Source organism: Limulus polyphemus, unplaced genomic scaffold (assembly GCF_000517525.1).
Source record: "Limulus polyphemus unplaced genomic scaffold, Limulus_polyphemus-2.1.2 Scaffold6410, whole genome shotgun sequence".
NCBI lineage: Eukaryota > Metazoa > Arthropoda > Merostomata > Xiphosura > Limulidae > Limulus > Limulus polyphemus.
The window spans coordinates 12,583-38,204 of record NW_013672020.1 but is presented as its reverse complement, the minus strand read 5'-3'; the positions used below and the strand labels follow the sequence as shown (position 1 = coordinate 38,204).

At 33.6% G+C, this 25,622-nt stretch overlaps 1 protein-coding gene across 1 annotated transcript in view; it reads right to left on the bottom strand.

Annotated features, from left to right (window-relative positions):
- The window catches only part of LOC111089485 (A disintegrin and metalloproteinase with thrombospondin motifs 1-like), a gene marked incomplete at its 3' end in the record, with an annotated part of 30,963 nt that extends 7,057 nt beyond the window's left edge, over window positions 1-23,906 (bottom strand). The window contains exon 1 of the mRNA XM_022402096.1: window positions 23,550-23,906. Coding sequence (XP_022257804.1) covers window positions 23,550-23,906 — 357 coding nt within the window. The remainder of the gene's footprint in view (window positions 1-23,549) is intronic.
- Window positions 23,907-25,622: the final 1,716 nt, after the last annotated feature.

The following is a 25,622-nucleotide window of genomic DNA, read 5'->3' as shown; positions in this document are numbered from 1 at the left end:
TATGACGAAGATTTCTCGAGATACCCAACTCCCAAATTACTTATCTGGTCGGACACTGAGCAGTTTCACTCCATCTATCTAAAAACACGAGTAACACACTTCATATATCAACTGCCGACCCTAAGTACATTCATATATCGACTGCCGACCCTAAGTACGTCATCGCCTTAGTGCTTTATAAAAATAATTACACACGATACGGACCCCTGGTGGATATTATAGCTTAAGATGCTATTCCTGGTTATGTGCGTTTTAACTTTCTAATGAAAAAAACCAGGACAGGTACTTGTTTTAAATACATTAGAGCCGTCAAACGTTTGTCAGTAACTTTATGGCTGTATTCGTTCATGAATCAACTTAAATCAGTTATAGTGTCTTATGTGAAAATTTCTTTATATGAATCATAGATCAATGAAACGGTTACGTGATCACAAATAAACGTATGCACGTATATTTATACTGTCATTATAAAAATATTCAAATATTAAACTGTCGATATTTCAGGCTCACGTCGGATCATTACACGAATTTTGTTGAAAAATTATATTATTTTGCCAATGGTTTTGGGTCATCACCACGGACTCATTCCCAGCTAGTAAATTCCCGGCTCTTACTGAATAACAATGAACATCTCACGGTTCAGTTCTGCTTATGGTTAACAAATGTCACGATTTGAGAGAGATTGATAGTTGGAGTCAAGAAACGGAAATCAAAATTATGCACCTTCACAAAAGAAGGATTACTTGATGCAACAATGATGCGAGCGATATCTACATACTAGACCGGTAACTAATATCCAAATACAGGTAATGTGCTGAAGAAATGGAAGGCTAAATGTAAGTGTTAACTTGGAATATTTGTCTAAACGCTCAAATTATTCACTGTTGTTCCATGTGAACTTTGAAACTAAAGAAAGAAAACTACTATTTTGCAATAAATCCATCACCAAAGATTTCAACGAGATTTCACAACTGTAAGTCAACATATTTACTGTACCTTGAGGGCTTCCTGCTGTAGGATTTCCTGCAGCTCATCACAGACATGAATGTAAAGTATCGACTATCATATAGAACCTTAAATATAAACATTCAATGAAGACAGTGATGATTTTTGTGCCCCATTCCACTTCAGATAAGCGGTCTGGGTTTGATGATAACCTGGAAATATGCTTTGGACATGAATGTGTCATCCTATCTACCATAAGAGATGTACGCAGGCGTTTTAACTATTAAAACGATAAATGTAGGAAATGCAAACTGTGAATTTTGAATGATATGCAATATGAAAGGTATATGTCGTCATGGTGATAGACCATCCTGCCAGTACATTTTCATTATGCCTTCTAAGGTTGATCATAAGAGCAAAAATATATTACACATATTCTGTTATAATGTTGTTTTATTATTAAACCGAAGAAGCCATAAACTTTCGAGGTTGTTGGTAGAATATAAAAAAAACTCCAAAATTATACCTTACCTTTTCAACTTGTTTCGAAAAAATCCAATACTTCAAGAACCCACAATCGCCCTTTATCCAATTACACACAAACAGAACCCACAATCGCCCTTTATCCCATTACACACAAACAGAACCCACAATCGCCCTTTATCCAATTACACACAAACAGAACCCACAATCGCCCTTTATCCAATTACACACAAACAGAACCCACAATCGCCCTCTATCCAATTACACACAAACAAAAAAAATAAAAGTTTCCCTAAGGCAATGTAGTTTTTACAAAGTGAAAGTTTAAGTTTGGAAAACCATGAACTGCAGGTTTCTTCTGCGAATGTTTGTTGAAGAAGAAATGGTTGTATGATATTGTGACAAGTAAGACATTGAATTCAAGCTTCTTTTCTTGTCTAAGTTTATTACAAGTTAAAGTGACGAGTAATATCAAAATACTATTACGCAGATACTCGTTAGTTGAAGCGGTGATGTAAGTTGAATAAGAAATATATAATTAGTTCAATGTCCCGTTATCAACTACAATTTATGAGGTAACGATAGTTGCTAGAGATAAATATTACGGAGTGAAAAAACTGGCAGACAGTTATAATACTGTCGGCTTGTTTGATAATAGGCATGGTATAGGATGAAAATGTAGCTGCCACCAGTAGCATAGCTAGTGTTACTTTAGTCATGCCACGTCAGTTTCCAGAACACCTGAGGTTGCTGTTGGCAATTGTGCCAAAAATAGCAATGAAGACCAACAGAAAAATTTCAGCGAGTTACTAGGAGATTATGTTAATGTTTTTGAAGGGCAAGACATAAGAACACATTTAACTCCTTGTAGCTATATAACCACCACCACACAACTTTCCTGGAGCGCTAGGGATATAGTCAGTGCAGAAAGAAAATAAAGACTAAAATATTGAATTTCACAACCATCAGAAAGGACATAGACCATCATCAGTACCACTGTAAAAACGAATATAGAAACACAAAGGTTTTACGCAGAATTATAGTGCGGAGAATGACATAAATAAGGAGATAAGGCTGAAAATACCCCAGTGATAAAAGCTAGAAGTAAGGAAAAGGACATAAATAAGGATATAAGGCTGAAAATACCCGGGTGATAAATGCTAGCAGCAAGGAGAATGACATAAATAAGGATATAAGGCTGAAAATACCCCAGTGATAAAAGCTGGAAGTAAGGAAAAGGACATAAATAAGGATATAAGGCTGAAAATACCCGGGTGATAAAGTGTCAAAATGTCTTCAGTTGTTGGGAAACTGTACATTAAGTCACTAGGGAGTAGTCATTTATTTATGTCATTCTCCTTGCTGCTAGCTTTTATTACTGGGGTATTTTCAGCCTTATATCCTTATTTATGTCATTCTCCTTGCTGCTAGCATTTATCACCCGGGTATTTTCAGCCTTATATCCTTATTTATGTCCTTTTTCTTACTTCTAGCTGTAGAGAGGTTACTGACCACTACTGCTGCAAAATGCATTTGCATGTCAACAAATGGGAAAAGCTGCCAATAGCAAAAAACACGGTTGTAATAAAACTGTTATTTTTTTTATTGTGGAGATATATGTGTGGCTACAGTTTATGCTAGCATTGCAGTAGGTACACAGACCTAAGCTCCACTAACGCCATGTACTGAACTAAAAGCTGTGAGGTACATCGACAAGCTGAAGCCATAGCTCTGGTGAAAGCCTCACGGAACGGCCAGATCAAGGCCCGAAAAAAAAAAGAGATGTATAGAACTGTCACATACTTTGAACACAATCAAGTTAAATACTGAAAGTATTAGTTAATAATAACTCCATTAATAACACCATGATGGGGGTTAGCTGTAATTTGACATGAAATCCACTTAGTAGTGAAAGGTGGAAATAACGATGTGAATACAAACATATTGGAAAAAGATATTCCATTTAATGTAAAAATCTGACCCCACTTGATAAGTGGCAGATCTCATGCTTAAAGTGTAAAGATTATTTCTGAATTTTATATTGATTTATTCCATTGCTAATTATTTACAAAAGCATTTTTATGTGCTATATGGTAACTTACAATACCTTTTTTATTATTACATTCACTGATGGGGTGAAAAGCGATACTGATGTATGGAAATAGTGGTATTGATGTCTATATTGTTAGTCATGATTTATTATCATAGTTATCACGGATTTTGTACGTAGAGCTATCGCATTTATAAGTGTTGTACTCAGTGTATTTAGGTCGAGTGTCCCTGTTAAAGTCATTCTGTCTGAGCATGTCTGTAACGCGAGGGAAAAAATCTGTTGCAGTTTACCGTGTTATTGATTGTATCCGGTGGTTATGTTTGTCAAAATGTAGTTCTGTCAAGTGCTGTTTTTTTCTCACTCAAAGATAGAGAAGTATATGTGTCTGCTTGATTGTGCAGCGTTCAGTGTCCTACCGTTGTGGTGTCACATGCCATTTGTCTCAAGTCATTTACCAGTGCGTCATGCCCATTTGTGCGTTAACTGAAGTCTTCAGGATGGGACCAAGATACCATTAACCTCTCTCCTTAAAACTGAAAGGGTGTGCACCTTAGTGTAGTATTCTAAATATAGTATTATTTACATCTACTATTGACAAATTCCATTAGGGAACAATGACAGGACAATTTTTACATAAGCCTTTACATGAAAAAATCCAATATCGGTTTATTTTCCACGTTGAAAACAAGACAAGAAGTCTGTTTTTTTAGGATATGTTGTTGGAAGAAAGGTAGGAAAAGGATATTTATTACTTTTATGTTAGTTTGTGAAGCCTCATTCTACAAGTGAAACAAATGTACAGCTTTTTACTGCAATACAGTTAGTACTAACTGGTCTTAATAACTGGAAAAAAAAACAACAATAAAATACTTGGCCAGGATTCATTGTTATTTAATAAAAAATACCAGCAGAAGAAATACAAGAGAAAAGTAAACTACGATAAAGTTTTATATCTTCAAACAGTTTCATCTCACAAAAATTAACAATAACTAAGTAACTAAATCAATAAATTATATTGGCAAGTTAAATTAGTCATGTATTTCAATGAATAAAGTTCCTTAATATTATCTGTCTACAAATCTGTGGCAATTAGATAAAAGTTGGACAGAAAAATGGAGCGTATTTGTTTGGCGTAATCTACTTTATGTTAAGTATTGTTCCTGTAGCCTGTTCTACAGCGTGCCATAAGTTAACCTCCCTTAAGTTTATCATGCACAAAACGTCCAGTTTATATACTATATTTTTGATGTCAGAATTAATACATATGTCTGGTTGGTTCTTGGACGATTTGATTTGATATTTTCTCTGGTTTTGTACCATTTAAATTGATAGTTCAAATTTATGACTTTAGGAATGAGTTGTTGAATTTTCACCGATATAAGGTGTGATTTTGAAGATCCTAAGTTTTGAGCGATGTCTTTCCTTTCGTTTGTTTCTTTATTGTTAAGCACAAAGCTACAAATGGGCTATCTGTGCGCTAGGTTTCGAAACCAGATTTTTAGCGATATTAGCCCTCAGACTTACAGCTGAGTCACCGGGAGAGACTTCGTTTTTGTCGATGCAATGACTGAATATACAAAAAATATGACTACCTGAATTAGTTTAGGTTCTTCTCTGGTTGTAGTCTTACTAGCCTCATTAAACCTGATGCTAAACCCATCACTCTTCACTTTCTTCACATCGTCCTCTTTCCAAGAAGTGAAGTATAATCATTGGCTACCTTCCCGTAGTTGGTAACATCTTCAACAAACCTGATGCTAAACCCATCACTCTTCACTTTCTTCACATCGTCCTCTTTCCAAGAAGTGAAGTATAATCATTGGCTACCTTCCCGTAGTTGGTAACATCTTCAACGTTGAAACTGCTAAACGAATCGAGTTTTAAAAAAGGTCGAATTTAAATAAATCTTCGACACTATGATTCCAAATGCTTTAAGAGCAATTGAGAATTTAGACCCTTTATCTAACAGTGATAAAACATCTTGAACTGAGAGGAATGACATCTAAAACAGTCATAAAATTCCCATGTTAAGAGTTGACTCTTTCTCAGCAGAAATCAAAGCGTTATATTTCTCTCGAAGTTTCGATCCTGGTACATTGACCAGTGTAACGTACTTTAAGAAAACTGGACACCCTTGAGAGACTTAAAAAACATTTCAGGGAGGTTACTTTAGGACAAGTTGAAAAAAAAGAGGTTACAGCAGAACATTATATAACACAACATTTATTACCCCAAACTGACATCCGGTCCTTTTATATTAAACTTTTGTCTAAATGTCACAGGATTTACAGCAGAACATTATATAACACAACATTTATTACCCCAAACTGACATCCGGTCCTTTTATATTAAACTTTTGTCTAAATGTCACAGGATTTACAGCAGAACATTATATAACACAACATTTATTACCCCAAACTGACATCCGCACTTTTTATATTAAACTTTTGTCTAAATGTCACAGTTTTTTTAGACAGAAAATATAAAGAATGTCCACTCATAAAAACGCAGAAACAACAGATCATAAACATAGACAGACCAATTTAATTTACCAATATAAACAGATCATAACATAGCCAGACCAATTTAACTTACCAATATATTTCTGTTATTTCTGAAATTTTTATAGATTTCGGGATTTTTTCGAAGTTATATTTACCTCAAATATTCTTTTACTTGATATTCTTTGCTAACAGTAATGATATCTGTCTGCGTGTTAAAGATATAAAACTGTTGAAAATTATTTTGTAATGTTCTTCTTGTAATTATTTGTTACAGTTACTGAGACTAGTTAGTACTAGTTGTGTTGCTGTAAAACGCTTTACACAGAAGAAGGTGTAACCGAAACGTCGGTAAAGTAAACATTGTTTTGGAGCTGTAGTAGCTTTTACTTGTAGAAAAGAACACGGGAGATATGCTCTGTGTAATGTGAGACTAGTTGCTAGGCGAGAGGGGCACTCTGGTGGTTATTTTGTCGTTGTTTTTTGCACCAATTCTGACGATACATGGCTTTGTTCCTTGTTCTAGAAAATTCTTGTTTTAACACTGGAGTAGAACTGAAAGGGGAGGGTATAGGGTAGGTTGTTCTTCTACATATAACTGTGCTTATTTCTTAGTCAACAATGCAACATTTTTGTAATATGACCTGTACATTTTTATGAAATTACCAAAACCTAAAACTATAATTTCGTTTATCTCAATTCTGCATACAATCCCAGTTTGCCAGTAGTTAAACCACTATGGAACTGCTACTTCAGTCATTGTTTCGTCCTACGAACTATTGACTAAATAATGTTTTGTTATATATTCTGTATTAAGCCTTGTTACTTCACTTAAAGTCACCTATTTTTGGTGTCCCAGTACTTACATAATTTGCTGACTGTCGTACTGTATTTAAGGCATTCATCATAATTACTTGTCCAATTAGCCACCCTTCTTCACCAAGTCTCCAAGTTGGGCAAAATATATTTAGCATTATTCGCTCGTTTACTTAATGAGGTTACTTACTGCTTTGGGTAAAAAAAAAAATCTCGTATGCGTCGCACGTTAAGTTTGTTATTTACTGCTTTGGGTAAAAAAATCTCGCATGTGTCGCACGTTAAGTTTGTTACTTACTGCTTTGGGTAAAAAAGTACTCGCATGTGTCGCACGTTAACTTTGTTACTTACCGCTTTGGGTAAAAAAGTCTCGCATGTGTCACATGTTAACTTTGTTACTTACTGCTTTCGGTAAAAAATTCTCGCATATGTCGCACGTTAACTTTGTTACTTACTGCTTTGGGTAAAAAATGTCTCGCATGTGTCGCACGTTAACTTTGTTACTTACTGCTTTGGGTAAAAAAAATCTCGCATGTGTCGCACGTTAACTTCGTTACTTACTGCTTTGGGTAAAAAAAATCTGATCTCGCATGTGTCGCACGATAACTTTGTTACTTACTGCTTTGGGAAAAAAAAATGTCGCATGTGTCGCACGTTATGAGGTTACTTTGTGGAAAACAAATCTAGCAAGATTTACTCGTCACTTTAATATGGTTCATACCGTTTACACATCTCTTTAAATCTCAAACTTGTTTTAACACATTTCTTGAGAGAAATTATCGTATTTAATCTATTACGTGAGAACACGCCTAATTAATCACATATATATATATCCCTGTTATACCGTAACAACTCCCAAATACTCACAACATTGTATCAGTCAACTATTAGTTACTCCAGTAACAAGTTCTCATGTAGAATTCGAACGTTGTTTCCAACTTGAAAACATTTTATATCAATCTCCGACATATGCTAGACGCGTTACAACGTATTCCCATCTGAGAAGTATAATACAATATAGGGTTTATTTAAAAAACAAACATCCAAAAATGTGAGAAGTGGTAATTTTGTCTTTATTTATGTGTTAAATGGACGGTAGCAAAAACAAGTAATAGGAAAAAATTATACATCATCTGGGAAATTACGAAACTTTATTTTCGCTTTTTCCAGAGACACTGAGCCCCCCCCCCCGGTACACGTTGGTTGGGTAAATAACCATCACTTGTTCTCGAGCGCTGCATGCTCTTCTTTCAACCTAGATAATACAACTCCTTAAGAAAAAGTACGGTTCCCCACCATACTAGGCCTTATCAGTGAGTAAACCCGAAACCACATTAAACATATAGTGGTTCATAATAGGAATTGCACAAACCCCTAATAGAACGTTCGGGCAAAAAAGCACCGTAAACAGTAACGATTTAGTTAAAACAACACTTTAAATCCTTTACTATTGAATGCTAAGGCTGTACACACATAAAAATGTACAAAAAAGCACGCATGTTAGACTTACAAGGAAAAGAATATCCACTCAAAACGGCCCATTGTAATTCTTCTTCTCATTATTATTATTCTCTTGCCAGCTACAACAAAAACGACTTAGTATATTGCACCCAAACCTTTTGTAGAATACTAAATAAGGTACTGTGAAGGTAGTAGGGGTATTGAAAAGTCGATTTGTATATTCTATATTTTACATAAGTTAAAAAAAACATCATAATTCTAGTGTAAACGATGTTATCACTACCCCTTAAAGTTAGCTTTCTTACAAATATTTGGTGTTTCTTTAAAAAGCTTAAGTAGAGGGTGAAACAGGAATTACCAGCCAATAATAGATAAACACTTGATAACTCTAACAATGCTTTGTACACTATACAGTCTGTTTCTTTAAGGAACCAACCACTATATTATGTACGAAGTGAAGGAGTAAAAAAATCAATATACATAATATTAAACTTTATTGTACACATTCGTAGAATAATCACTTTAGTAGACACAAAGGTTTATTTAAAGTGATGCTTCAGAGGTATATCTTTTATTTTAAAAGGCTGCTTTTTTACTGGTAAAATTTTATTGGCGCTTAATGGGGGTTATGTTTTAGTCTAGGCAGATATTTGCCCATTGCTATGCATTATATATAGATAATGTAGTTACATAGAAACTATAAATGTTCATATATTCTCAAACAAATTTCCATGACAATTTTCAGCTGTAGCTTAACATTTTATATCTCGAACTAATGCGATCAAACAGTCAATAGCTACAGTAAATCATCATGAACCGTACCAGCTAGGTACTAGCTATGTTTATTATCATTACAATGTATAAAGTTAGCTACCATGTTAAGTAATTCTTTGTCCATAGTTGAGCATAAAAAAGACCGCAAACAAGATAAATAAAAAATTGCGAATTTAAAAACCTAAAAGTATGGATCGTAAAAAGTAAGGAAAGAAGACTAGAGATATTTTAGACATTATTTACTCAAACTACAAATCCTATTTGGATTCCACCAACTGTAATTCTAGGTAACAACATGGAGGGTAATTAGGGGTTTGTAATATGTGTAACTAATGTCCACAGGATCTTCAGTCTTGTTTCCTTACGTTTTTACGATCCCTATTTGCAAGTTTTTAAAATCCCAATTTTTTATTTATCATGTAAAAATTAAAGTAATACTTTTTAACCATTAATTCTCTCTGATTAAAATAGTGACATAAATATATACTAAATTTTTCATTGATTATGCCAGTTTGTTGGAAGTTTCAGTATGTAATACTACACATGTAGTAACAAACCGCTTTTATTGGAAACATTACGTATACAGGGTGGTCCGAGCACGAGCTAAGCCAGGCTGCGATCCGAGGTTCTGTCATCTGCACCCGATTATTACACAAAAAGAAAAAAAAAGTTGCGCTCCGCACTGTGAGACCGTGAGTGCATAATAAGAGTGACAGACAAATCCTACTATTCATTTAGAATAGCCCATGAGCTCACGGTGGGTGGTGTTGACTAGCTGATTTCTCTCTAATCTATCACTTCAAATTAGACAACTCACGCAGATAATTTCCGAGTAGCTTTACTCGAAATTCAAAGAAAGAAAGAAAGATACATATTTAGGAAGATATAATCTCGCTTTCTGTTGGTACTAGTAAACATGCTATAAGTAACAGGTTACATAGTTGCAGACGGTATAAGTATGGGAAGTATCAAGTCCAATAACATTAAGACTAGCACTACTGTGCTAAACTTGCAGATTTTACAGAAAGTAGGATGGACGCATGCGATAAGCCAAAATTCCTATGTATTGTAGATGGTAAATGTACAGAAAAATATAAATCATTTTTGTGTAGACACTAATACTGATGCAAATCACATTTCTTTAAGTACACACACACAAGAAATAACAATACCAGTACATGTGGTAATTACAGTAACATTTATTTAAGTAGACACACGAGAAGTACCAATACCAGTACATGTGGTAATTACAGTCACAGTTATTTAAGTAGACACACGAGAAGTACCAATATCAGTACATGTGGAAATTACAGTCACATTTATTTAAGTACACACACACGAGAAGTAACAATATCAGTACATGTGGTAATTACAGTCACATTTCTTTAAGTACACACACACGAGAAGTAACAATATCAGTACATGTGGTAATTACAGTCACATTTATTTAAGTACACACACACGAGAAGTACCAATATCAGTACATGTGGTAATTACAGTCACATTTCTTTAAGTACACACACACGAGAAGTACCAATATCAGTACATGTGGTAATTACAGTCACATTTATTTAAGTACACACACGAGAAGTAACAATATCAGTACATGTGGTAATTACAGTCACATTTATTTAAGTACACACACGAGAAGTAACAATACCAGTACATGTGGTAATTACAGTCACATTTCTTTAAGTAGACACACGAGAAGTACCAATATCAGTACATGTGGTAATTACAGTCACATTTCTTTAAGTAGACACACGAGAAGTACCAATATCAGTACATGTGGTAATTACAGTCACATTTATTTAAGTAGACACACGAGAAGTACCAATATCAGTACATGCGGTAATTACAGTCACATTTATTTAAATAGACACACGAGAAGTACCAATATCAGTACATGTGGTAATTACAGTCACATTTATTTAAGTACTACACGAGAAGTAACAATACCAGTACATGTGGTAATTACAGTCATATTTATTTAAGTAGACACACGAGAAGTACCAATATCAGTACATGTGGTAATTACAGTCACATTTATTTAAGTGCACACACGAGAAGTAGCAATATCAGTACATGTGGTAATTACAGTCACATTTATTTAAGTGCACACACGAGAAGTACCAATATCAGTACATGTGGTAATTACAGTCACATTTATTTAAGTAGACACACGAGAAGTACCAATATCAGTACATGTGGTAATTACAGGAGATAGACGAAGTAAAGGAAAAATCTTTTGTTGTTTTTAAAATAGAACATGTAGCCAACTGGTGATTTGACTGTGTATTAAATTATTTTATATCATTAAAGTTGCATTTATATAAATAATATATTATTGTTGTTTTTAAAGAAAGGTTCTAAAGTATCAAGGTCTGTAAGATTTCCAAAAAGACATGATTGTAGGTTAACGTCGTCTAGCTGGTTTTTCAGCGACATCAACAGAGTAGTGGTAGGAAACTAAATAGAAAAGGCGTGACTGAAGAGCATAACACGAATGGTGAGACGACAAGAAAAGTGAATTGCTCAAGATGGGTTACCATGGTAGGTCTGTCATTCAGAAACCAATACCAACAATTCAATATCCCGAGGAAAACGGTTTCAGGACCATAATAATTGGACTGAAGGTCAAAAGAATAACGTGAATAATCAGGTGAACAATCATTTACACTCTTCCCATCAAACGGACATGCTTATGTGTGACGAAAAAACAAAAGAATCTAACAACTCTGAATGTCTTATGCCATCAATTAAAGAAGGTGGAAGCTCTTTGGTGATATGGGCAGCTTTCGTTTGAAAAGTTTAGGATATCTAAAAGGTGAAATGACGGAAAATTATTACTTCAATGTTCAGCTTACGACGAAAACTTTATTCTCACACGGAGAGTGTCTGTTTCAACCATGTTGCTGACTGTCTGTTTGTTATAAATTTCACGCAAAGCTACACGAGGGCTATCTGCGCTAGCCATCCCTAATTTAGCAGTGTAAGACTAGAGGGAAGGCAGCTAGTCATCACCACCCACCGCCAACTCTTGGGCTACTCTTTTACCAACGAATAGTGGGATTGACTATCACATTATAACGCCCCCACGGCTGAAAGGGCGAGCATGTTTGGTGGGACGGGGATTCGAACCCGCGACCCTCAGATTGCGAGTCGAGCAACCTAACCACCTGGCCATGCGGGGCCTGTTGCTGATTGAGACAATAACTTGATCACCAGGTTGAAATGTTATGAAGCTTCTATTCTTAGTTCTTGAAACCAAGTTTTGAAGCAGGTTTCCATCACCCACGTTACTTCAACAACTGGAAAAGCTTCGATCGACGAATGATTAGAAACACCATTACTTTATGCACCATACACTATTTCACGTTGTATTAATGCTGTATTGTCTGTTCACGTTGGACCAACTCTGTAAGTAAAATGTAGAAATTAATGGGATTTCCATTATTTTGTCCAATCCCTTTACATTGTATATAATACAATTCCCTTTTCAATCATAGCAGCATATAAATACGAGGTATTAGACTAAAGGAAACGGCTTTTCGACACTAAAAACAAGACATAAAACTATAGATTTGTCCAAGTTACGCAGTCTCAGTGTTACTAAATAATATCATGTCAAAACCCTTTGTGCAAAACTAACAGTATAATTTCATGATCTTGTACATTTGTAATGCAAGAAATAAATTCCGTAAGAATGTTTCAATGCAAATGTAGTGCGAGTGTTAAATTTCGTTATGTTTAGAAGCTTTAGTTTATCGCAGCTTTGTTTACGTAACGAATCATAGGTTGTGTAGTTCCATTGTTGTAGCTTGGCGCTTATATTACTGTGTCATGTTACTAGAACCTTCCAAGTTTTTCTCGTTGTTTTGATTGAGTATAATATCTCGTAATGTGTAAAAAGCCTCAGTTGGGCTATTTATATATTCACGTCTAAAATGTAGTTTAAGTTAAGTGGAAGCAAGTTAAGTTAGTGAGAAATATAGTTAGATATATCTAGACTGTGTGTTTATGAATTTAGCCGTAAAGAGCGTATAGTGGCGTTTTGAAAAGTGAGATCCTAGATTGTATTGTAACAACAGAGTAAAGAATAACAATTTGTTTTGTCAGTTGTGTTCTAAAGTAGTTGAACAAACCTGTGTGGACTTTCGACAAAAATATAGTTATTTGAAGTTCTGGATACAACAATATAGCGTAAGTGAAATTATGACAGATTGTATTGTAATAACAGAGTAAAGAAGAAGAGTTCATTTGTCATTCGTATTCTAAATTAACTGAACCAGACTGTATGGACTTTCTCAAAAAAGAGACGATTATTTAAAGCTTTGGATACAACTGTGGTGTTTAACTGTGTAACGAATATTTGTATATACGTTTGACTTGTTTTATTATATATTTTATTTTTAAACAAGAGGATTGTGTGCTGTTTATTTATTGCTGAAATTGATCGTCAACAAGTCACAGACACCTACTGTAAAGAATCCGGCCCATACATCCATACCTAAAAACCTGATCTTAGTTAGCCACATCATATTTATTTCATTAAACGTATCAAACTTCAGCTTTTTTATGAAGAAAACAAGGTGTTTATATATGTAAATATTATGATTTAATTTGCTAGTTCTTCGTTATTCTCCACAATACTCTGCCAAAAACAATGAAATATTAGCAAATATTTATAATATTGTAGTATGACAAGGCAAAATCCCTTTCATTACAATTTCAATCACCCCATCTCATTTGTTAATTATGCAAATAAGACATCTAGTTATCAGTCAAGCGCTCCGAAATGTGAATTACTGGTCATTTAGCTTATGCTATGTGGATGTATATATATATATATATATATATATATAAATAGATAAATAGAGACATACACACACACACACACACATGGTCTAAAACATTGTAAGTTGTTTCGAATCGTACATGGATGGTAGTACTCCAAAATAATGGAATTTTGATATCAATTCTGGTTCACTAAATTCACAGAGTTCTTACTCCAAAACCAAATTAAGATATTCACAGTCACAACTGAACGACTTGTCACTGTAGAGATGATTAATATAGACTTTATAGGACCAGCATTTACACTAGAAGCTTAATGAGATCCTATTCACACACAAAAAAGAAAATACCTCGCCTAAAATGGTGACAAGCTCACATCCAACAGACCAACTACAGATGAATTGCGTTAAATTCTATGGCCACGTAACAGGCATGTACTTACTTGGAGTTAATCTAATACCAATTTCACACAGAAATGTAATCCAGATAACGGCTGTGGAAGTATGTGAGGTAGTAGTAGACGTATAGCGACCTCTACAATATGCGTAATGATACAATTGATAACGAATGTGACAGAGACCACATCTTACAACCTTTGTTCTGCCCCGAGTTCTACCTAACGGATGATAACGTATGCATCCCACCATACTAAAGTGGTAGACACATTTCTGGAATAAAGGGGATTGAACAAACGGAGACTCCTGCATTCTCACCATTCTTCAGTTCCATCAAACATGTATGGGGTACTTTTGGAAAACACATCTCATCTTGCCAAGTGATTCCAAACAATAAACATGACTTGATAACAGGAGTGACCGAGAATAACTTAGGACTTTCTCAACACTGATAACAAGTGCTACATGAGGGCCACACCGCTGCACTTGCTATTTGTGCTGAAGTGAAGTGTCACAAAGTATGAAGATGTACATCCAGCCATCTCTAACTAATGTTCACTTACGATAGTACGTTGAATGATCAATCACATGCCAAACGACAGATTACTATCGGCCTGACTAACATGGAAATCAACTTCAAAAACAACTGACATAATTTTATAGCAATGGATTTGTCTAGCCCTACGTAAAAAAAGTATATTTTCCAATTATCCAATAGCTAGCTGTTTTGTACAGTGTAAAAATAAATAAAATAAAAATCATTTTGAAAGCAAAAGAAAAATACAGTGTAACAAAAAATACAATTAGATTTGTGACACACCGACAGGTATATTTCAAATAAATTGCTGGCTAAATTGTATTTGTCATGAAATAGTCGATTGCCAATTCAATCTCGGTTAATTGTTTCTTGGATTTTTTTGCTGAGCGCAAAGTTACACATTGGACTATATGCGCTGTGCCAACTACAAGGATCGACTTCATTTTTTAGCGTTATAATCCCTCAAGCTTGCCCCTGAGCCACAGGAGGCATCTTGGTTCATAAACAACAAAATACCAAATGTGTTAGTCATACTTACAAGTTTAAAATTTCAAACTGCTGATCTTCTTAACAAAATATTAAATATTTTCTTTTAAACTTAACTGAAGTACTGGAGTAACTGAAGTACTGTTTAACTGGTGATTTGAGCTTTCTGGTTCTATTGTAAATTATTGCAATAAATATTCCAGACTAGTACTTAAAACCCTTTCACTGCCATGGGTAAATATATGCCCCCCTCTAAAACACAGCTACGAGAGTTTGGAATTTTGTACAGTCATGAAAAAAAGAAAAGATAAGAACCTAAATGTAAAACTTGGCACTGGGAGAGTTGTTTATCAATAATTGTGTGAAGATATAACAAACCACTAATCGAACATTAAACAAAACATAAATTTATAAACTTGGCACTGGGAGAGTTGTTTATCAATAATTGTTTGAAGATATAACAAACCACTAATCGAACATTAAACAAAACATAAATTTATAAACTTGGTACTGGGAGAGTTGTTTATCAATAATTGTGTGAAGATATAACAAACCACTAATCGAACATTAAACAAAACATAAATTTATAAACTTGGCACTGGGAGAGTTGTTTATCAATAATTGTGTGAAGATATAACAAACCACTAATCGAACATTAAACAAAACATAAATTTAAAGGAAGTGCAAAATGTTTTAAGACAACATCAATGTAGTAAGTTGTTACTCTTCTGAACGATATCGTGTATCACTTGCGTTAAAATCTTCTCTGAAAACAAAAATAATCAATTTCCTTTAAAAAGGTAAAAAAAAAGAAAAAAAAAGACTCCGTTGTTTAGAGCTACTCAACAGCTTGTTTGATGTTAAGCACAACGCTACACAATGGGTTGTCTGTGCTCTGCTCACCGCGGGTATTAAAACCTGACATTTAACGTTATAAGTCATGAGACTTACCGCTGAGCCACCACGGGGGAGGGGGGATTAATAAAAGGCAAGAGCTGGCAGATGCTAAGTACTCAAGTTTCGTTAAGGAACTACAGTCTAGAGTTAACAAAATTACGGCATTAGAATTAATTATCAACGTTATCGTACAATTAAGTACATTATCAATCATCCATTCGTTATGCCCGATTGTTTCCTGTTAAATTTTAACACGCAGAAGCCTCTTCCCTTTGAAAAGATGACAGGTGCTGAACCATTCGAATATTTAGGCATGTATGTCTGTTCTGCCATACGGCGTTATACTTAAAGTACTTTTTGTCGGCTCACTGGTAATACCCAGGTTAACTTTGAGAGTAAAAGTAGCAAGACTGTAAAATGGTACTTTCAAATACATTATACAATAGTGGAAAGTTATATCAAAGCTGTTAAACCATTTTATATTCACAACTGTACTAACAATATAAATAATAAGTTGTGTATTTATGAGCGTAATAATCCAAGTCTTATATAGTAATAATATGAGAAATATTCCCACATTCATTGTTCCCGACATTCGCATATACCTACACAAGGTATTTGCACTAGTAGTCCCTAATTTTAAACTGATGAACTAAAGGAAATGCGTTATTCAACAGCATGATACTCTAATTGAATAGTGAGATTTGACTGTCACTCGTATAACGCACTGTATAGTGGTGCGAGAGGTCGCAACAGGTGACGCCTCCAGGCGACCTTCCGCACCCTTTCGGGGAAATCACATATTGTAGCTGCTCAGATGAATTTAATATATATGCTAAATAAGCTCTTCAATAGGTACGTTCAAGCCTAAAAAAAAATTAAGCTTTAACGTCTAATTTATAGAACCAAAAAAATAAAGATTTTTGTAAAATCTATTAGACATAATTTGAGAAATGTGTAGGTTAGAAATAGCCGATGTAATGTATGGTATAAATTCTAAGTAATATTATATGTTTTTACGTAAACTATTTTATTTAAATATCGCCATTTTGTAGTAAATATTAACGAATAAATCTGTGTGCGTGTATTTGTTTTTATGTCACCGTAAAAGAAACTACGTTCCTCAAATCTTTACAAAACAAATGACCATTGGGATCTTGAAATTTTAGGCTTACATGAAAACGCATCGTTCGTAAGGTAGTTTAATCTGTGCAGGAAACACTTTTCATCCTTGACTAACGGGACCGCTTTTTTGTGTTTCAATTCTCTACACCGCTGCTAAGCCTAACAACTGGCACAATTTACGATGCTTTGCTGTCAGAGATGAATGATTGGTTAGAGAATGTCTCATTAAGGTTCTTATTTTACAAAACTTGGCGACGTCATATAAAAAATGGAAAGATAAAATATATTATGATCACGTGATGTTGTGACTAAAAGCACTGATACCATAAGAAAAAAGTACAGTTTGCGTTCTGTCGTATTTTACCTTCTAGAGGAAACCAAACGACAGCATAGAAGTGGAACTAACTGGGTGTTAAGTGATGAGTATCTCACCAGGTGATTAAACTGAATATCGCCAACAGCTTTACAGTGGATGTTTTTGTTTTTTTTGAGCACTTAAAACTGCGATGTTTCAACTAGAAGGAGCGGATCATCTATGATTAATTTAATTTGTAATTATTGTTAATCATACATTGAATTTGTAACATTTGTTGATGATACATTGAATTTGTAATTATTGTTAATCATACAATAAATTTGTAATTATTGTTGATGATACATTGAATTTGTAATTATTGTTGATGATACATTGAATTTGTAATTATTGTTGATGATACATTGAATTTGTAATCATTGTTGATGATACATTGAATTTGTAATCATTGTTAATCATACTATGAATTTGTAATCATTGTTAATCATACTATGAATTTGTAACTTTTGTTAATAATACATTGAACTTGTAATTATTGTTGATGATACATTGAATTTGTAATTATTGTTGATGATACATTGAATTTGTAACTTTTGTTGATGATACATTGAATTTGTGACTTTTGTTGATGATACAATGAATTTGTACTTTTGTTGATGATACAATGAATTTGTAACTTTTGTTAATCATACAATGAATTTGTAACTTTTGTTGATAATACATTGAATTTTTAATTATTGTTAATAACAAATTGAATTTGAAATTGTTGTTAATAATACACTGTATTTGAAATTGTTGTTAATAATACACTGAATTTATAATTGTTGTTAATAATACTTTGAATATGTAATTTTTGTTAGTAATACATTGCCTGATCTGGTGGTAATGGTTCCCGACTGCCAATCTGCGGATCGCGGGTTCGAGTTCCGCCATTGAACAACTCGCCCTTTCAGTCATGAACACGTTATAATGTGACGGTCAATCCCACTATTTGTTGGTAAGAGCAGCCCAAAAATTGATGGTTGGCGATGTTGACTAGTTGCCTACCCTCTAGTATATCACTTCCAAATTAGGGACGGCTAATTAGATAGCCCTATAGTAACTTTGCGCGAAATTTGATAAACAAACAAATTCATTAGCCTAAAGATAGCTCGTTGCTAAGGACTAAATGTCGCAGTTTTAACTGATTAAAAAAAAAACCTTTCCACAGTAAGGTTGTTCACGATATTAAGGTTAGTTGTGTGCTAATTGAGACGCCATATTTTCCCCACACATAAAATCACAAAACAGTGAGATTGATCTCTTGGACATAATTCATTTGCCTACAAATAACACTTTCGTGTCTTATCTCACAAAATACACAAAACATTTGAAGTAAGAAAAAAATCTTAGTTAGTTTATAAAATATGCCTCTCATAGGGTGTTGCAAAGGGATAAAATAAACTTTGTTTCTTTTTGTAATAAGTTTATTATATATTATATGAAACAAAGTACACAAATTCGCTAACAGTACACAATAGGATTGTATGATTCCTTTAAGCTATAAGGATCAGCTTGTTCAAACTTTAAAGTACAATGGTAAAAATATGCACTAATGGTAATAAGTTTATGACAAAACTATAAAATATTACAGTAATCGATTAAAATACATTGTAATATTTCTTATCTATTTTGTATCTAATACAATTATATTCTTCCGCCAGTTTTTCTTGAAAACACTAAATAATGCAAGGCCTAAACTCCTGTTCAATCTTTTTACGGGATTTGAACATCGATTAATACCTTCTTACCTAAAAAAACAACAAATAATGTATCCTCTACTGGTAGAGTTAAAATAAATCTTCTTAGCATAGAGACTCTTAGTTTCTTGCTTATTTGTTGTTAAACGCAAAGCTACACAATGGGCTGCTCATCGCAGGTATCAAAACCTGATTTTAGCGTTAAAAGCCCCAGATTTACTACTCAGCCACAGTGGGCTACATTTCTTATGAATGTTTTTTTCATATTCAATTCCCATATCATAAAAATCACCAAGCAGCCATGAATATACTTTAAATCAGTTTCTCTACTCGAGATTATGCTATTTTGGGTTGTTTTAACGCAAAACTACACAAAGGGCTATCTGCTCTGTCTATCGCAGGAACCGAAGCCCGGATTTTACCTTTTTAAGTTCATAAACTTATTGCTGACCTACCGAGAGAGCATGAGATGATAAACATGCACATGTTTATTATTCTATTATAAAGTTTATATAGGTTATTACTCTAATATGTTTATAAAGAAACTTCATAATAAATATAAAATAATTTTCATAGCTATTATATTCATAATTCGTTTAAGTAATTAATTAAAAAAGCATTGATGAAGAAGATTCTTTGATTTCAACATTTCTTTATTTTGTCATCAAACACAAGCCATGAAGTCCGATAATAATCTACACTCTAACAACGAAACTTAATTAATTTGCTGTTTATTACCACATTACGTTCAAGAGTTGTATAAGGTGGGAGAAGGAAGAAAATAATTTTTAAATGTTTGTTATGTTCGATTAATTACTAATAACTAAATCTCAGCCATTATCAATAGTAATAGATACAGGTTAGAAGATTAGAAGTGTCAAGGTGTGCACAAGATGGCAAAACTTTGGAAATCAAGAACAACTGAGAGAAAATATATTACTTCTGGTTAATCACACAGAAGAATATGTATCAATATTGCTAAATGGTGTCAAACCAAAGGGCACAGTAAGTTCTCCAATCAAACAGACAGATTCACAAAACAGAAAGTTTAAGATAACAAAAGACTACAGAATCACACCTCAAGCCATCCAGATTAGCACCTTCATCCCTAAAGTTACAAAAAGAACCCTCCAATCCCAAAAGTCACTAAAATGAAACTGGGTTATCTCCTGATTCTGTACCAAAAATATTATACAAGGGTTTCAAGTGACTGAAGACTCATAAGCCTTAAGTTCACATGCTTTGAAATTAAGAGCAAAGTTTAAGAGAATTACGTGAATCATAACAATCTCATTTTACCTATTTACACATGGCCTTAGAAGCCAATATTCAGGTACTGTGGAGGATCTAGGGAAATTTTGTCACGATCTGTCACCAAGCTTGTTACAATAGAAAACGTTGTTTTAGACAATAGTGCAGAATTTTGGCCACCAGACTGAAGATAATTAATAGTGGCGAAAGTACAAACTTTACATTTTAAAGCCTTAAAAGTAATTACCTGACGACTCAATGACATTGATCTCAGGCCTCAGTTTGTGAATCAGAAGACTTTCTCTCTGATGGAGGCTTCTTTCATCATTAGCCCTAGCTAAGATCTTAAACAAGATGGACGTGACGACTATGTCACAATCTTCTAAAGCATGTTCAACTATACTAGATTAGGTGGATAATCTGAAATTAATGTTGTTTTATATGTGTTATTTTCCTTTTGGTAACCCTAACTAAGGCCAATGAAGAAAGAAGCCTCCGTATAAAAAGTCTTCTGATTAAGTAACTGACACATGAGTTCTACGTCTCATTTGAATGATTTGTTTTTCCCATCTGAAGATGGACTTGTTATAGTCCAAAAGCTCATTGTCAAAGGAAGAAGGTTTGATCTGAATTTCGTGCAAAGCTGCTACTAGAGGATTACCTGCACTAGCCGTCTCTAATTTAACAGTGATAGATTAGAGGGAGAGCAACTAGTCAACACCACCCACCGTCAACTCTTGGGCTACTCTTTTACCAATGAATAGTGGGATTGACCGTTACATAATAACGCCCCCACGGCTGAAAGGGCGAGCATGTTGGGTGACGGGAATTCGAACTCGCATATTGCGAGTCGAGCCCCCTAACCACCAGGCCTTGCTAGGCCTAAGAGGAATGAGGTTATAGGTTTATTTTAGTTTGTGTTTTTAGCTTTTATGGAAGTGGAGGTTTTATTTATTATTTACTAAATGTTTTTATATTTTTGATTTTTTAAATAAATGCTGTCAATTTAATTAATTTAAGTGATTATTTCAGTTTCTTAGGTTATTATGATACAAGAATCTAGTAATTAGATTATGGTGGTAATATAAGTTAGTGTTATTATATACGTGCACTGGGTAATTTTTAGTGTAGGAGCTTGTAAGATAAATTATTTTTTAATTTTTCGTCTAGTCATGTGGGTGTTAGTTTATGAAGTCTTAACGTATATAATTATCTTAAGGTTTCCAGTGGGTATATCCATTGAAAAAAATGTAAATGTAAATATGGCAAGTCTGTATTAATCCTCTTTAGAAATACTGAAAAATTACATATGACATCGTCAAAAAATAAATTACATGTAATTCTAGGTAACAGCATGGATTCAAAATAGGAGTTTGTAGGTTAAGTAAATAATGTCTACAGTATCTCCAGCCTTGTTTCCTTACTTTTTTTACGATTCCTATTTGCAGATTTTTAAGTTCCCAAATTTTTATTTATCTTATACTTTATGGTAGTTCCACTACAAGTGAAATAATTTGCATGATAAAGATTTACTTTTTTTAGCCATCATTTATACTCTTGTCGTCTTCCAATCCAAGACTATTAAATATGATTTTTATATGCGAAATTCATTTATCCATTATGAAAAATATTTTTATAAATTTTATTAAAAATAGGCAGAAACCATACTGATCTAAATCCAAATCAGGTTGGGTTTCTTGGATATAATGCTCCGAAAACTGAATAAATTGTTATTTTTTAATCATATGGAAAACCCATACCAGAAATAGTTTATGAAAATAAGTTTAAAACACGAGAAAACAGTTTTATAACTTCCGCACACAACTCTTCCCACAATTCCCATTTCTTTATTACGATAACTATAAATAACAGTGCCTCCCCATTTGCAGTTTTAAAAAAATATATAATTTTGCATTCTCTGTTTTATTATTATTATACTTACTTAGTAAATTAAAAGCTAAGTAAAATAACTAATATTTTTATCATCTGTAACTTTAAATCTACCCTTCCATATTTCGTATATAAAAGAAATAAAATCATTTGGTGATTTGTTGAAATCAAACATACTCTATAGTTATCATCTGTATTATCTCCCATTTTCATACACAGTATAAGTTACTGTTACTCTTATTTCACGTTGTTTTTGTAAAAACATTAAGCGATATTTCTGGATCTTCTTTGGGATTTGAGATAATAGTGAGATGTAAATATAATGTTAAGTTTGAAATTTTTCTCCGCTTAATTAGCATTTTCCTCACATTTTTTTCTCCGCTTAATTAGCATTTTCCTCACATTTTTTCTCCGCTTAATTAGCATTTTCCTCACATTTTTTCTCCGCTTAATTAGCATTTTCCTCACATTTTTTCTCCGCTTAATTAGCATTTTCCTCACATTTTTTCTCCGCTTAATTAGCATTTTCCTCACATTTTTTCTCCGCTTAATTAGCATTTTCTTCACATTTTTTCTCTGCTTAATTAGCATTTTCCTCACATTTTTTTCTCTGCTTAATTAGCATTTTCTTCACATTTTTCAGTTTTACTTGCACAAAATATGTAATTATTTATAACACAATCATTGCTAATATTACTGCTACCGAAAATAGTTACTAAGAAATGTATTTTAATCTATTCTAATGTCAAAATAACTGATAATAGTTCAATTAAATCTCGGGTTATTTCTCTCCCAGTACTTATGTCTCACGTATGACAGCCTTCTTTAAAATGTGGTTAGGCTTAACGAACATTACAACTTAATATAATGCAACATTACCGTGATATCTTTCTGTTTCTCTTTTACTGACACAATCACAAATAATAATTACTTGCTCATACAACGTGAGACTGTTAAAAATAAACTTCGGTGGGTGGTTATATTTATTTGCGGCAATAAAGATTTTTATTGAAAACTTTAAAGCTAGCTAACAAATCGATTACATTGTAAAAATTAAAAATAGGAAACAGAAGTTGATTACATACCATTCCTTGACACAAGCTGATGCAAGCTCTGGACTTTTCATCGTCCTTCACGTGCCCCCTGTAGAAACAGTTAACATCTGTCCCAGAACTTGTCCAAAAGGTAATATTTTTAGTACCAGTTTCCAGCGTTTGAAGATGGAAGCGAGGAGAAAGAAAAGACTGTTCTCGTTGAAGTTCTAGGTGGAATGTTCGGTTAAATGCTGACAATCTGTAGTGTACAAAATAATCCCGTGTCTTTATTCTCCGCCAGCGGGGATGATCAGGAACGTAAGATCGTGGTTTCGCTGTGCCGACTCGTACCGGGTGTACATACTCTTTTAACGAAACTTCTGTAGAGAAAAGTGAGAAATATGACATAAAGTTAACAGCTCGGCCCTGAAGCTTCTGATTTCATACACACCCTCATTGTCTTCGTGGTAGACAAACATCACAATAATAAAAGATAAAATAATACCAATAAACTTTAGAGTTTTGTGATAAGTTACAAGCATTTGAGTTATCTTTCCAAGCAGTATACACCAGTTTCTTCACATAAATAATAAAGCAGAAGTAAGGGACATCTTATGAGATGCACGTCTAGAGAAAAGAACAAAAACAATTATGTATATCTATAAAGTAAGATACGCTTCTCATATTTTCAAACAGTTTCGCAAACTAATGTTGTACCTTAATATGTGATATGGTTGAAATATAAACATTTGTTTGGTCATTCTTCGTAATTAGGTGTTACACTTTGGCATTTAGGTGTCTTTAGTTTAACTAAAGTTTAAGTGGTATAAATAAAATCATCATACTCCTTCCTCGAGTAATTTTTAATAACAGATAATATGACCTAATTTTATAACTGAAAGAATCAGTCATTCGGGTTTCAAAAGTAAGCAATACTCGAATGATTTATGAGACAACTACCGAGCTATTAATTTAGCATTACAATACCGTAACTGTTTGGGCTTAGTGTGCAACAAAACAATTATAGAATCATTTTTAAATATGTGAAAAAAATTGTTTAAATAGTTAAAGTGAGATTGATAGAATAGCACTGAAGCAAACTGTTCTACTGAAGTTGGACATTTCGTAAAAGTGAATTTCTTACACTTTATTTTGTTTCAATAAATCACCATGTTTTATTTCTTTCTAACGATCGAGTTATTTGCCAAACGAATCCAAAGGAACATTCAATGCATATCACTTGCTGTCAGATAAAATACCTAAATATCTCAGAAGTACGTACACCGATATTTTGAAAACCTTTAACAAATAGCATAAACATTCGGAAATAACAGTTTATAAATTTGACAGAAAAACATAAAAAAGCAAGAAATTCGTTGAAAGTTTTGAAAAGTTCTGAAAATAATAATACAAAAGCAGATAAGTGTGACCTCAAATTTCGGTAAAATGTTCTAGAAGACACTGGATGCAAAAACGAGAACTTTCTTTTCTAATAAAGATACAAAAATACATTAACATACAAGGTGTTCGAAAAGTCTGAAACCGTAGGCACTTCAAGGATTTTTACAGAATGTGTTTCACGTGCTGTCCTCAAAACAAGTTTGGATTAAGAGTAGGATTAACTTGACCTTTTCATGTTTTAACATTGCCATATTCAGTGACGTACCTAAAATTATGAAAAGATACAAATCACCTATGATTCCTATCATCTTTATCTAAATCATCCTCTAGCTGTTCTTTGAACCAGTTTTTGTTTGTTTATTGGATTTCGTTCGAAGCAGCTCGAACGCTATCTCCGCATAGTCGCCCCAAAGTTTGAAGTGATAGCTTGGAGGGAAGGCAGCACCATCCCACGCCGACTCTTGGAATACTCTTGTCAGACCATATTACTGTTTGCAATATAAAGCGTGTCCGAAAAGTTTGAATTAGACCTATTATTATCAGATAGTAGACCAGCTTAGTGAGAAACCTAAAAACTGCTTCTCACAACGTTTCGTATCAGAGAATAGGTTACAATACAACTCCGTAATGTACAACTTGTGCTTGACCGTATGTACTTATTCAAACGTTAAATCCTGTTAGTTTTTACAGCAATAATAAATGAAAAATTAATTACGTTAATAT